We start from the raw sequence: 14,569 nt of genomic DNA on the forward strand, positions 1-14,569 counted from the left end.
TCAAATAAGTAGGAGATAGGAGATATTTTATGCACCTCTAAGACCTTTGAAAAGTTATTCTGAATGATTCGAGATATTAGAATGTTATCCATATTTGATAGTTAAAAATTTGAACGAAGGTTAAGATTTAATTTTTAACGAACGCTTTACAATTGAATAAAGGGAAAACCAAAAAAATGCCGATCATTAATTTTCAAAAATATCATAACTTAAATGAAAACATCGAAAAATGGGTTAAATTTTCTACCATTTCCAACTTTTTTTGGCATCAGCACTTGTTTGATTGCCATAATCTTTTGATTTTTCCAATTGCCGTTAATTTGAATCCTGAGATGATATAAAGGCAATTGTCTGATCCATTATTAATTGCTCTCCAACGAAGTTTGTGGCAATTATATTAGTTCTATCGGTCTTTTTTAAGCAATTTTTTGCTTGACCGATTTTTCGTCTGACTCATTCGACTTTTCGGCTTCCAAAACAGGATAAACAGGTAGAACCCAGCGGTCAGTAATTGCTCTTAGAGCCTTTCAGCTCGCTAGTCTCGAAGTATACGATTCACAGATCTTGTTGTGGAGACCTATACTTATGGTGTGAAGGGCGGTTCTTAGAGGTTGAAGACCCCCACTCTTGCCCCCACCCCCCTCTCTCCCACTGATGCCTCTCACCATCCCCCGGTGCACGCCCCCCCCCCCCCCCCCCCGTGGCTAGCTACTGACGAAGCCAACCGCTCGTCGGTCGTTTGAGAGCAATTCGCCCGAAGTTTGTCGGTTCTAGGCATTAAACCGAACTGTTTTTCTCTATTTTTAGGCAAATATTGAGAATGAATATGTTGAAACGCGGAAGAAAAACTATTTTTTTCTGAAATAAGCTTGCCATAATTGTTAGTTAAATGAGTCTAATCCTGATTTTTTAAAGATAAGATTTGGCATTGGGATACCTTATTATTCTAACGCGATTTAAAATTTATACTCGTCTTCAAATGTAGTGTTGAAAGTGAGATTTGACATATTTGGTAGCCAGAAAAAATAATCTTTTACCCTAGAAAGGAAAATTTTAAAGACCTGTTGCAAATTTATAGACGTTATCTGTTACTCATTTTCATCATCGGTTAAGATTTGTACATAATTTTTACCCGATGGGATAAGATAGGTAGGGGTGCAAACGGATATGATACAAAATTGTATCTGGTGTTTTACGCATATCTTTGAATCTACATCAAAATCTTGTGTTGATATGTTCATGATGAGGGTTGGGAAGTGATTGCGAAAATAATTCTTAGCTTTAGTAATTTTGTGGACCACCGGAGCAAGCTTTGATTTACAAGCAGACCTTGTTGACTCTTGATATTTTTCCTGCTCTAGTAATTATTTAGTGCAGTTATATAATGTATTAAAAATATAGTCCTTTAAGAACCGAGTCTGAAAAACTCTAGAGCAAAAATGTGTAGATCCTGCAATAGGTTACGTATATGATGCTTTTATTGCTACCAGGTAAATTGAGCAAGTTTTAAGAATGATCAAATGAGAATAGCTTCTATAAGATTGAACTTTTTCGAAATTTGAGTTTGCGCCTGCAGCTATTTTATTCAGCATGCGAACACAAAATGCGAAAAAATTCAATCTTATAGAAGCTATTCTCATTTGATCATTCTTAAAAGTTGCTCAATTTACCTGGTAGCAATGAAAGCATCATATACGTAACCTATTGCAAGATCTACACATTTTTGCTCTAGAGTTTTTCAGACTCGATTCTTAAATTGAAAAATATTGCAGTAGAATTATGTTTTCGATCCTTTAAGATCCCCTAACACCTGCATCTTTATTTTAAAATATGCATCACCAGAAACACCTGTATATTTATTCATTTAAAATATGTGGGTTATCAACATGTCACATGTGATGGTATGCGGTGCAGGCATAGAAACGTACGTTGCTTTTATAAAACCATACTTAGTAAGTTTGCGTTTTTACAACACAAATAAATTTGAAAACAAAAGTTTCAATCGTGGTAAACTACCTCTTTTAAATAATCAGACAATGATCAAGAATACTGTTCATTGCTGTCTGCAAGTGTGCAGTTTGTGAATTGAAATACCTGTTAAAAAATACTTGTTATTCAAAAATTGTAGAAAGAATTTGAAAGCCTGTCTTAATATGTTTAATTTTCTCACCTGCAATTTCAGCCGCGGATGGGGCGTTAACCGTGAACAAAGTGAGTTCAGACAGCTTAACTGTGGTTGTCCCTACTAACCCGGACACTTTCGCAATCGTCTCAGTCAAAGATGCCAGTGGAACGGCTGCAGGTGCGTGTTGATATTCCTTGAGCCAGCAAACTAACTAAATTTATGTAACAGAGGGTTGACGTGATTATCTTTTGTCGTGGATTTTATTTCGATTAGTATTTAAGTGTATATTAGACTACTGCTGTTGACGTATCCAGTTATTTTTGGATTGAGACGAGGCCGAAGACCGAGTAAAGTCATTGATAGCGAGTTTCAAAAAATCAGTGGTCTGATGCGCTTAATTTCAAGCATAAGTGAATTTTTGTTTGTGGTTGGACAGTTCTGATCTTTTCGTTTGGTTAACGGACACAAAAACAGACGTACGTCTGTAAATTATCTTCAATAAATTTAAATAACTTTGCTATTTACTAGAGTCTAACGGGTATTGTGACACTGAAATGCATGCTTCACTATTCGTCAAATCTCACCAAAGAAGCATGCAGAAGTTTTCTAAAAGTTGTGTCGCTTCATCTACAATAAGTGTGCATTGGACTAATGTTTTTCGGTTTACAAATTACCAATGGATTGAAACGAGGCCATATGAAACCATTAACTAACATTGAGTATCGAAAAGTAGACGCCTTAATTTACCGTCGTCTACGTGTTTTGGTATCCAAATTCATGTCTGATTAATAAGTGGATGGTATTAATTAAGAGATGGGATCTTTTTCATTTATCTCGTCCCCTTTTGTCACCTATTAGAGAATCTCTGCCCCTGTCTTAGCTAACCTTATAAAATAGATAGTTCGCCTACGGTTCGGATTAGCAAAAAATAATATAAGCGGTGTTGAGAACCGCTTTTTATGGCCATGCCGGTGACGTTCAACTATGCCGACGTAATACTATGCCGATTATAAGAGTGCCGAAAATTTATTCAATTTTTATCTTGATAAATTTCTTAACCAATCACGTCATTTTACGGAGATGACGCAAAAAAAAAATATCGGCCAATCACAATCGAGAACCAATTTCGGCATTCTTATAAAACTTATTGTTTATTAGAAAAAGAAAACTGCAGAAAGACAAACATTAGGTAAACAAAAGTAATTGCAGGCAATGGCCATGCCTCAGCGGCGCGTGGGACTTGATATGAATCTATCACAACCGAACATGTGATCAGCGTACCCTGAAAGTTCTTTGAATTTACTTTAGGTCTCTTTTCATGATTTCGGCACTCTTGAAATTAGTTTCACTTTCGGCACTCTTAAACGTCGGCATAGTATTACGTCGGCATAGTTGTACGTAATCGGCCATGCCTCTTACGCGCCGTGGAATATTATCAGATTATTGCTGCGGAGAGCCTCCACGGGCCCGCCACTCAGAAATTTTTGTCGCTTTATACTTTGATTAAGCTAATTGGATTACATACAACTGTGCCAACGTAATACTATGCCGACGATTAAGAGTGCCGGAACTGGAACTAATTTTAAAAGTGCCGATACTGCCAATATCAATTAATTGTCAATCAAACTCTAGCGGAATTTATATTCAAAGCATGTTGATCAGTAGTTCGGTTGTGATAGATTCATATCAAGTCCCACGGGCCTCTGAGGCATGGCCATGTTCCGCTATTTTCATTGTTTGCTATAAATTTATCTGGCTCCAATTATCTTGTCCTAATAAATAATAAAATTTAAAATCTCACTACTTCAATGAGATTAGTTTAGAATTTTTGCGCTCATTTCTATTGTTATGATCTGATTGGTTTAGAAATTTATCTGGAGGAAAATTGAATAAAATTTCGGCACTCTTATAATCGGCACTCTTATAATCGGCACTCTTATACGTCAGCTTTGTTGTACGTCATCAGCTAATTGCCCTAGCACGGTTTAATTTAATCAATTCTATTTAACATACAATGGCTATGCGTGAAAAGTTATTTCTGTACTTTGATTGGTCAGCAAAGCGAAAAAGGAAAGATCATTGAAAATGTACAAGAGTTGATCGGGTAAGCATTAACGATGAGCGCGAAAGCTAACAGCCATATTATTTTGATAATGTTTTTATCTGTTTAACCTAAATATAATGATTGCTTTGCTAAGAGTTAAATATTTAACCGGCGCTAGTGAAAACGCATCAAAATATTGAAATTTTGTTGGCCGATCAAAATTAAGGAAATGCTTATACTTTTTCTCTGATTGGCTGATTGCTTCATAATGCACTACATGTTTCCCATGTTTTAAAATAGTATGTAAACGCTTAGATGAATATGCTCCGAAACCCAGTTCAGCCGAAGGAAAGAAATTAATTTTTGAATTAAACTAAGCTCTCGTTGGGGGTGATAGATTAATTCCAAGGCCTATGGACGGCTGAGGCATGGTCATGGATGGTAAGGCATACCCACAGGTGGTAGAAAATAGTTTCTCGAATTAGGTATAGGTCGAATATAGGTTAATAGAACGCATAAAATTGAAAATTCGGATCTTTTCTGCTAGCGCCCCCCAGCTTAGTTAGGCACCCCCTTTTATAAATGTGTAAACATATTGTTAAAGCTAATTAATCTTATTGGTGAACATATATGAGCAATATGCATTTACTAAAAGCTACCACAGCTATGGTTTGAAAGTATTACGTATTCATCCAAAATTTGTTGCATTTAACGTAAGCATCAATAAAAGTTTCTGTATTAGATACTTTTTGGTGTTTTCGGCTACAATAAAGGCTTGATTTTTTAAAACTTCTTATGGAAACTATTCTAAAAATGCCTTCAATCTACCTAGACACTCTTGTTTCAATGAAATGCAATTATAGCTCTTACAATTCACAAAGCTTAGATTTTGAGGGGGTGCAAATTTAACGGCTATATAAGGCTGGGGGGCGCTAGCAGAAAAGATCCGAAAATTCCACGTTTTGGTACATTTATTTGTTGAGACGGCACATTTAACCTTACGGTTATTCTATTGAATTGGTGGCAGGACAGTAGATCAAAAGGACAACAGATCGAAAACAGAAAAATTGGGACAAGGGATTGAAAAATAACTTCTATTCTTATTGGTTGAAATTAAGCATTATTTGCGAGCTGAATTATAATTATCACATTATAGCGATGCATCGCGAGCCATGGCCATGCCTTAGCGGCCCGTGGGACTTGATATGAATCTATCACAACCGAACAAAATATCACAACAGAACTTGTTATATGCTGTATAATAAATGAGCGCTCAAATCTGATTGGTCAATACTCAACTTGAACAAATTAATTTTGGATCTTTTGTCCCAATTTTTGGTTTCGATCTTTCAATTTTTTATCCTAAAACCTATTGAATTTACGTGTTTCCTCCTCCTCCTGAAAAAACTAATGGACAGTTTTGCTGGTATTTCTAAATTATTACAAAATTACGCACGTCATTACAGTTTGTTGCTAGGCGCAAATTGTCATATGAATAGGAGACTAGTAGTTTTACTCGCATTAGTTTTCGAAACTAGCTTTATAATATTAAACCAAGGGAGCGAGCATCTCAAAACCGATTTGCCTTACGGCTTGATTTTGTTAAAGCCTGGAAATGACGCTCGGACGTATTATGAACTGAAAGTCTGAGCGATTAGAATGCCGTAGTGAATAAGGACGTAATCAAAAGAGTGGCAAGACAGATAGCAGAAGTCCCACTTTGCCAAAAGATTCCAAATAGCCCAGAGAGTGTGCCAGATAACCGAAATTATAATTTCTAGCGAGCGATAAAGTTGGCGAGGAATAAAAACTCAGTTGCTCGCATTAATTTTGTTTGGTTGTGATAGATTCATATCAAATAACACGGCAATTTGTTTACAATTAAAATATGGCGACTTCATTTGTTGTTCTTATTTTGATTGACGAATCGCAATTGAGTCATATGAAATGCATGCAAATGCCAACCAATCATGTCGCTTTGATAAACTTGTATTCTTTTCGGCTAAAGGAACCTCCGGCTATCTGAGTGCACACCAATTAAACACCTTTTTTGTTAACCAAAATTTAATATCCTTGAATATGCCAACGCGTTCATAGCAACTGTCAATAATGGTGTATGATTTGGTAAGGATATTGTCTTTTTCAGGCAACTATTCGTCTTCTAATCTGACTGCTGATGAAACAGTATCCAGTCTCGATTTTGGCACCAAGTACACCTTCAATGCATCTGCCACTATCTCTGGCGCCAAATGTCGTGATCGATCTATCACTGGATTCCTCATAGGCACCCAATGCACTTGTAAGTTTCTTTAGGAAAACTTGGTCGAACGATTAACATTAATTTTTGGGACTTCCCGAGTTTGAGAAAAATTGTTTGAAGGAAAGTAAGAAAAGATCCTGGCTTTTTCTGAGAAAAAAAACGTTATTTAGATTTAAATTTCCACAGTATTGCGCCCAATTTTCTGGCTTTTGTTTTTGTTATCACTTCAGGTTTATTTCGGCCCAACTTAAAACTGAAACGCATAGTTAACGAGAACAGTTGGGTTATCTATGATATAAAGATGGCTCAATGTGACAAAAATCGGAGATTTGCATTTATTGTGTCAAAAAATAATCTCTGATTGTTTTGGCTTAAATCACTGATCGCACAAAAATTTTAGTTTTAGATTTTTAGAGTAATGATGTTTTCAGATTTCTAACAGTTGAGCGATATTGAAATATAGTATCTATAATTGATTTACGGGTAATTCACGCTGCAATATTTGTAATTTTAAATTGTAGTATCTGTGGTTTTTTTGTCGAGGACAGTGTTTGAGCATCTGGAATTCTACTTTCACGCATGGTATAAAGGCACTATTTTCGAGCAAAAAATTCTGCTCAATTTTGTTTCTTTCAGTATTTATGAAGCACGCTAATAAGTGCAATATTTGTGGTCAGGTTTCGATTTGGAGCTGCTTACTCACTTCCAGAGTTTATTGCAGAATTATCTTTATTTTTTGCTGTATTTTTTCGCTTTATTTTGTTGATGGCTTCAAGCTAAGCATAGCTATAGAATTTGGTTGTCTTGTTTTCTTGTTGTAGTTACAATCCTGTTCACTCAGCGTCGCGCTATTACGGTTTTTTTGGTTGTTCTTCTTTTGTTTTCTTACGCTCTTTTTCATTTTTCCGACCTATAACAGCTGAAAAGTTGATCACGTAGGTTATCGGATTCCCGTCAGACCATTTCTAAGTCGTTGCAAGATCTTGGATTCTCCAAGAGCCCTACAAGGGTTTCCAAGATCTTGGCAAGATCTTTCGGGCTTTTCCAGTGATAACATAATTTTTCGCAGTTTTGTCTAATTCACGCTAAAAACAATTCCAAATCCCAAAAATCATTTTTGAATGGCAACACAATAAAGCCAAGATTTTGAAAAAACAGGAATGAGATTTATATACCACAACAATATTTAAAAAATCAGGGAGTCGCGCACTGGGACATCATTTTTTTCTTTCTTTCTTTCCTTCTGTCTTTCTTTCTTTCTCTCTCTCTCTCTCTCTCTCTCTCTCTCTCTCTCTCTTCCTCTCTCTTATTTCACTCACGAAAGTGAGATTTTATCATTCATTTGCTTGAATAGATTTTGCACATACACTGATTATCTCCAATATTGTTTTTCATAGCGTTTTAAGTGGCAGGGATAATAAAGTGATGCTTTCGTACGTTCATTTTTAGATAACTCTTTCCTTTTTCTTTCCAATGAAACCTATAGATTAAATGCACTACCTTCAACTGTTCGCTTCCGAGTTAATAGAGATTTCCCGCTAGAAATTAAAGATTTTAGAATTTGGAAAAATATTACATATATTATAATTTTTCTTTGCAGTAAGCTGAAAAACTACAACTTGAAAATTAACAAGTCGACTCTGCATGAAAACAAATAATTTCCAATAGCGCCGAACCGGAAACTATATGTAAAGAGGTCCTCATCTTATCTCCAAGTTGCCCAATTAGTTTTCAATTAATTTTTTTACCACCTTTTGTTTGCTCATACCTTTGCTGTGTTTAAGTTTATTCAAAACCAGCATTTTACTCACCTTATTTAAATGCTAGTTAAAAGATACAAGTAATAAATGTTAAAAAATTAGAAGTGAAGTAGTTCGGGTATTGATCGTTCATAATATCGATAAAATGTTAGTTCTGACCCGCTCTTTTACAGATTTTATACTTGTACATAAATTGGGATAATTTTTTTTGCTAGTGTAAAATATTGCGCCACTATGTTTATTGTATTTTGTCACGAAGTTTTATAGCAATTATAGCAGTTTTTAAACAATTTAGCACTTTCAAAGGCTTCACTAGCAACAGAAACTCTCATCGTTTCAAGCATGCTTTTTTGACTGTTTGTCATTTCTGATCGATTAAGTTTGTCTGACTTAAGTGAAAGTCGTTACCTTTTATATTTAAAAAACTTGGGGGTCAAACTTGGGGATAAAGAATCTCTTTTACGTTTTGATTTGCTTTGGCGAATAGTTTGTTTAGCTTTCGTCATGTTTTAAAAGACAATGGTGCAATTTTGAATATCCTTCGCAGCATAAATTCAAATCAAGTTAAAATGTCGCAAGTATAGTTTTGGTATCGATGCACCGGTTGCAGCTAGCTAGAGTGACATTTGTTTAGACACAATTGCTCCAAATGTAACCGGTGTCAGTGCTTCGTCTACCGCTACTGACACGATCACAATCACTGGCTTAGCAGCTAGAAGTGTCTCAGACAGCAATGCCACAGGAACAACGGATGGTTGGTCGACTCCCAACACAACAGAAGCGTCGAGCGCCACTGGGACATTTAGTGATGACGCAGTTTTCACTGGTTTGACAGCTGGCACCGAGTACACTTTCTCTTTCAAAGGGTATATCGACGCATGTAGTGACGCAACTTCCATTGATGAAGTTACTGTGGTGGCGTGCACAAGTAAGTTTGCTCTCATTTGGCTATGACACACGCACCAACGAATAGACAAATAAGATAATTTACAACCTATTGTTGCCTACAAAAAACGAACCACCAAAATGAAGAGGTAAATTTTTTCTGAAGCGTTATGTCAAATAAATTCGTTGAATTTTATTACAATTAATTTTATTTGAGAACATAATAAAATATAACATAGTAGAACAAACAGTGTCAAAAATTCTATGCCCAAAAGGAGTCAGTTAGAGTCATGAAACATCTTCTGAAATTTTTTTGTTGGTTTTATCCTCGACCATCAGAACGACTTTTTCTTCCATTTCTAAAGTTAGGGAAACAATTAACGACTCACAATGCATCCGCAAATGAACAAATAAAAGTCAATGCAGGACAAGTCCTGACACAATTCAAACAGTTTTCATTGACTAAAGAAAAAATTAGAGCTACAACGGGCAATAAATGGATTAAGAAACCTCTTAGAAAAAATTTATTAAAAATTCAAAATAGCAAAAATCAAAGTCAAAATGTGGCTTTTGTTCAAATGCAAATTTTTTGTTGACAAAGTATCACTCTACTTTAAACTTGGAGTGAAAACAATTACGCCACTTGTTTTTTCGCTCCAATTCTTGTTCAGGCCTTACCATGATCACCTCTTCGATTTGACTTCAAAAATCATGAAAATGTGTGAACAGAACCTAAAAAAAATATAGCCGGAAAAGTTCCGGAACTGATTCGAATAAAACAAAAAGAACCATCCATTCAAAAATCTAGTAACTACCTGAATTACGCCTGAATTTTAAAAATACTTTTAAGGTAAATTCGTGGTAAAAAGTAACTAAATTTTTGTATATTAAATTAATGAAGTTACTGCAGGGACACAAAAATTAACAAGGGAACGAGGAGCCAAAAAATCATTTAGGCAAATAAAAGTATCGCTCGCAAAGCAGCAAAATAGTAGTGAATACAAAGTACTCTGAAAATGTGTCTAAGATTATAGAAAACAGGAAAAACTGCAAAAAATTAAGAAAAATGGTGGAAAGTTTCTCAATTTTTGCCGTATTTTTTAACAAAAAGCATCTGAAAACAATAAAACGGTACTCACTTGGATTTTTAAAGTTGCGTTGGTAATGGGCGTCTTTTCAATTCCTACTAAGGACAAAAAAACAGAACAATTAGCAAAGAACGGCTAAAATTTGCCTAAGACGCGGCAATATAGTTGAAAAACCTGCAAATTGGCATAAAGTTTATATTTATTACCAGAAATCTTCATATCATCATCAAACCAGCCCTATAAATTTTCGTTCAATTGCTGAAATTTTTTACACCTCAATTTCTCGATGTCTCGAAAACATCGGTATGAACGAAAAAAAAAACACTTTTTTCGTTCCACTCTTCAATTTTGTTCAACACCCAAACCACTTTTGATTTTTTCACATGTTTCATTTCTTGCTCCAAAATTTACTCCAGTAAAATTGATTTTGAAACAACTTCTCCAATGCTCTTCGAGTTGTAATAAAATTTACAGCATCAAAATATAAGTCTAATTCTTTGAATTGTAAAAATTTGTGATCAATATTTGTAAAAAAAAAATTAGTAAAATTTTTGCGGTCATTTTTCTGCTGTCTTAATGATGATAAAAATTTTCCTACCTGCTTCTTTCGAGACAAAAGCTGGAAATAACAAAGATGGATTGTGTAAATAAGCTGGCTTAATTCTGCTTAGAATTGAATAAATGAACTCTCAGAATTACAAAGCAGATTATAGGGTGTTCACTTTGTCCCTTTTTTAGAGAAACAATTGAAAATTTCTCATTTACGCCTGAATTTTAAAAATACTTTTAAGGTAAATTCGTGGTAAAAAGTAACTAAATTTTTGTATATTAAATTAATGAAGTTACTGCAGGGACACAAAAATTAACAAGGGATTGAGAAGCCAAAAAATCATTTAGGCAAATAAAAGTATTGCTCGCAAAGCAGCAAAATAGTAGTGAATACAAAGTACTCTAAAAATGTGTCTAAGATTATAGAAAACAGGAAAAGCTGCAAAAAATTAAGAAAAATAGTGGAAAGTTTCTCAATTTTTGCCATATTTTTATCAAAAAGCATCTGAAAACAATAAAACGGTACTCACTTGGATTTTTAAATTTGCGTGTGTAATGGACGTCTTTTCATTTCCTACTAAGGACAAACAAAGAAAACAATTAGCAAAGAATGGCTAAAATTCGCCTAAGACGCGGCAATATAGTTGAAAAACCTGCAAATTGGTATAAAGTTTATATTTATTACCAGAAATCTTCATATCATTATCAAACCAGCCCTATAAATTTTCGTTCAATTGCTTAAATTTTTTACACCTAAATTTGTCGATGTCTCGAAAACATCGGTATGAACGAAAAAAAAAACACTTTTTTCGTTCCACTCTTCAATTTTGTTCAACACCCAAACCACTTTTGATTTTTTCACATGTTTCATTTCTTGCTCCAAAATTTACTCCAGTAAAAGTGATTTTGAAACGACTTCTCCAATGCTCTTCGAGTTGTAATAAAATTTACAGCATCTAAATATACGTCTAATTCTTTGAATTGTAATAATTTGTGATCAATATTTGTAAAAAGAAAATTAGTAAAATTTTTGCCGTCATTTTTCTGCTGTCTTAATGATGATAAAAATTTTCTAACTGCTTCTTTCGAGACAAAAGCTGAAAACAACAAAGATTATAGGGTGTTCACTTTGTTCTTTTTATAGAGAAACAATTCGAATTCTTTCCGCTTGTTATCATAAATTAGAGGACTCATCCTAACTCCCATAATTTCCTACAGCTTTTGTTCGAGCATGAATAATTGTTTCAATAAATGAAAGGTAAATCGATCCAGCTTGGTGTTTTTAAATCATTGTTAAGCTTTTCAGCTCGGGGTTTCATTAAAATGATCTTTATCCAATGTTGCCAGTGAACAAGCAGATCAGCATGTTCTAATATCTGAGCAATTAATGTTATATGATGCAGTAATATGCGCAGTTAGTTACGGCATAATTTTCTATAAGATGGCACACCCGTGATTTTTTGCATTCATTTTTATTTGTGCCCTGATTTTTGTGGAGTGTCTCTTGGGTTATCACCATCTGTTGCTTAAACTGCAAAGTGTAATTTATTAATTGTGTTGTTTACTTATGTAATCTAATTCTCTGTTAACTACCGTCTGTACCAAAACGCCCAATTCTGTATGAGAATATTTCAGATCTGTTCTCTTGTTTCGGCCCCAATATTTTTTTATGATTACCGCTGGAATTATGGTTTGCAATAAAGCGCAACAATGTGTAACAACAAATAGCGCATGTATTGAGGGAGAAAAAGAGAATAAATCAAAAATTTTGCTGACGTTGGGAAGCTTCTTTGATTGAGTTGATTTCGTTCAGCATGCAGTTGCTCATGTTTAACAGCCGATTAATACATGCGGTGGTGGCTTTCGCTTGCTTTTTCTCCAGCCCAAGAAGAGTTTTTGGTTTTCCCGAGTGTTTTATTACCGTAATTACTCTGTATTCAAACGGTGTTCTGACCTAAAAGCAAAAGTAAGTAGAATTGCCGAGTAAATTGCTGGTTTTCACACCTTCGGCTCATTTGTTTTGCAAATTGTTCGTTTTTTTTGTTTTTTTTATCGAAATGATACCCTCAGGTACAAATGGATATTAAGTACATATGTATACTCAGGTACTCAGGATTTTGAAAGCATAAATGGTTTCAAGCGCAAAATGGGTTCTTTTTTAAAATTTTTTAAGTTTTTTTGGCAATTTTCAGAAATTTTTGTATATTTGTGGATTTAGGAGCAGACTTTTTGTAATCAGTGATTATGATAAGAGATTTTTTTGATATTGGTCAGAAATTGTGTTTATCAGTATTTCTTGTGAGATGTTTTTCTTTTCATAAAAGTGTACCTAAACAAAAACAATTTCATTTACCAGAATAAGCTTTTCTCTGCTACATCAAGCAATTCTATTTCTGTTTTTTTGCTTTTGATTATTCAAATAATTTTGGCGTTAAGTATATTAAATTCCACATTTTTATTCATAAAACCATTTTCAACAACGTTTTCTGCTTTTTGTTATTTTTCATTTCCTTATTCCAAATCATAGAATTTATTTTGTACTGTTTTTTTTGAGAGAAAGAGGGCTAAATAATTTTACTGAACCTCTAAAACTGAATAGTGAATTACCTTTTTTCCTATTAAGTTTTCACATTTCTTTTTCAAGTTTCAAAGTTATGGAGATACACTTTTTGCGTACTAAATTTTTAAAATTATGTCAGTTACCTCCACTTTTAATATTTGGCACCTGTTTGTTTCTTGCATTTACCTATGATGAGTTACTTGTTACTTTTTGGACTGCATTTATGAGCTCATACAAAATTTTTGCGTTTGTTCTTTTGTGACGGGTCTATTCGACTGAAATAACTAGTTTCTGATAAATTTCTTGGGCTTTTATTTTGTTTATCAATGATTTTCTTCTATCGTTGATTTTTAATATGTCGCTACTGCCTTTTTTCTGATAAACATAATGTTAAAAATTTAATGATCATTTTTCTGAAAATGCGAATGGAGTTTTCGGCCCATCTTTGACATCAGCCTTCAAGTAACTAAAACTCTGGAAAATCTGAGTTCTTAAAAATTGCGTGCTCTTTGTCATATTGTCTTAATGTCTCTTTTATGAAGTCCTGCTCATTGTCAACAGACCTATATGTCGACAGAAATTAGAATTATAACTGTTACTAGGCTGACTTAAAAAAAATTCTTAATATGATCATCTGTACAGCTCCATCAGTGTTAAACTCCATCAGTGTTATTTAAAAAGAATGAGACAAGTTGTACTTTTGACTTCTATCAATTATGGCAGTTTTATTACCACACAACTAATTAGTTTCGGTTTAGAACCAAATACGCCAGCGTTAGCCGATGGTCGGAGCTACCAATCGAATCAGACGAACATTACTATCTATTACGACGATTTCAACTTGACTGGAAGCTTAGACTACATCAGGGTATCTAAGAGCAACAGTTCAGACGCAGGAACCCTGTTGCCTAGTGATGGAATCATGAGTTCCTCTGGGGATTCCGTCATGATCTCAGGATTAGAAGCTGAAACTACTTATACCTACACCATCGAGGCGTTATTTAATGGATCATCCTGTTTAAACTTAGCTGTCTCCGATTCTCTCACAGCAACCATCAGTTAGTACTGTTCATTCAATTACTGACTGTTCATTCAGTGATTACAATTAATTAATGACGTTTTATGTTTTTGTGTTTTCAATCCCCCAACTCAACGGGTATGTAACTTAAGGTAGAGGATTGCATAATTTTGCTGCCTAACTTGCATGAAAATCTGAGAATCATTTTCGATCAAGATTTTAAAACAAATGTATAAAAATATCCATAAAGAATCAAACTGCATAGATCAATGTAATTAAC

At 34.3% G+C, this 14,569-nt stretch overlaps 1 protein-coding gene across 1 annotated transcript in view; it reads left to right on the forward strand.

Moving 5' to 3' along the window:
* Positions 1-14,569, forward strand: part of LOC142341300 (uncharacterized) — a 146,057-nt gene that overhangs the window by 23,270 nt on the left and 108,218 nt on the right. Inside the window, exons 5-8 of the mRNA XM_075392222.1 lie at positions 2,183-2,302; positions 6,316-6,468; positions 8,824-9,117; positions 14,030-14,329. Of these exons, the coding sequence (XP_075248337.1) occupies positions 2,183-2,302; positions 6,316-6,468; positions 8,824-9,117; positions 14,030-14,329 (867 nt within the window). The remainder of the gene's footprint in view (positions 1-2,182; positions 2,303-6,315; positions 6,469-8,823; positions 9,118-14,029; positions 14,330-14,569) is intronic.

Source organism: Convolutriloba macropyga, chromosome 6 (assembly GCF_964194025.1).
Source record: "Convolutriloba macropyga chromosome 6, txConMacr16.3, whole genome shotgun sequence".
In the NCBI taxonomy this organism is placed as follows: domain Eukaryota; kingdom Metazoa; phylum Xenacoelomorpha; order Acoela; family Convolutidae; genus Convolutriloba; species Convolutriloba macropyga.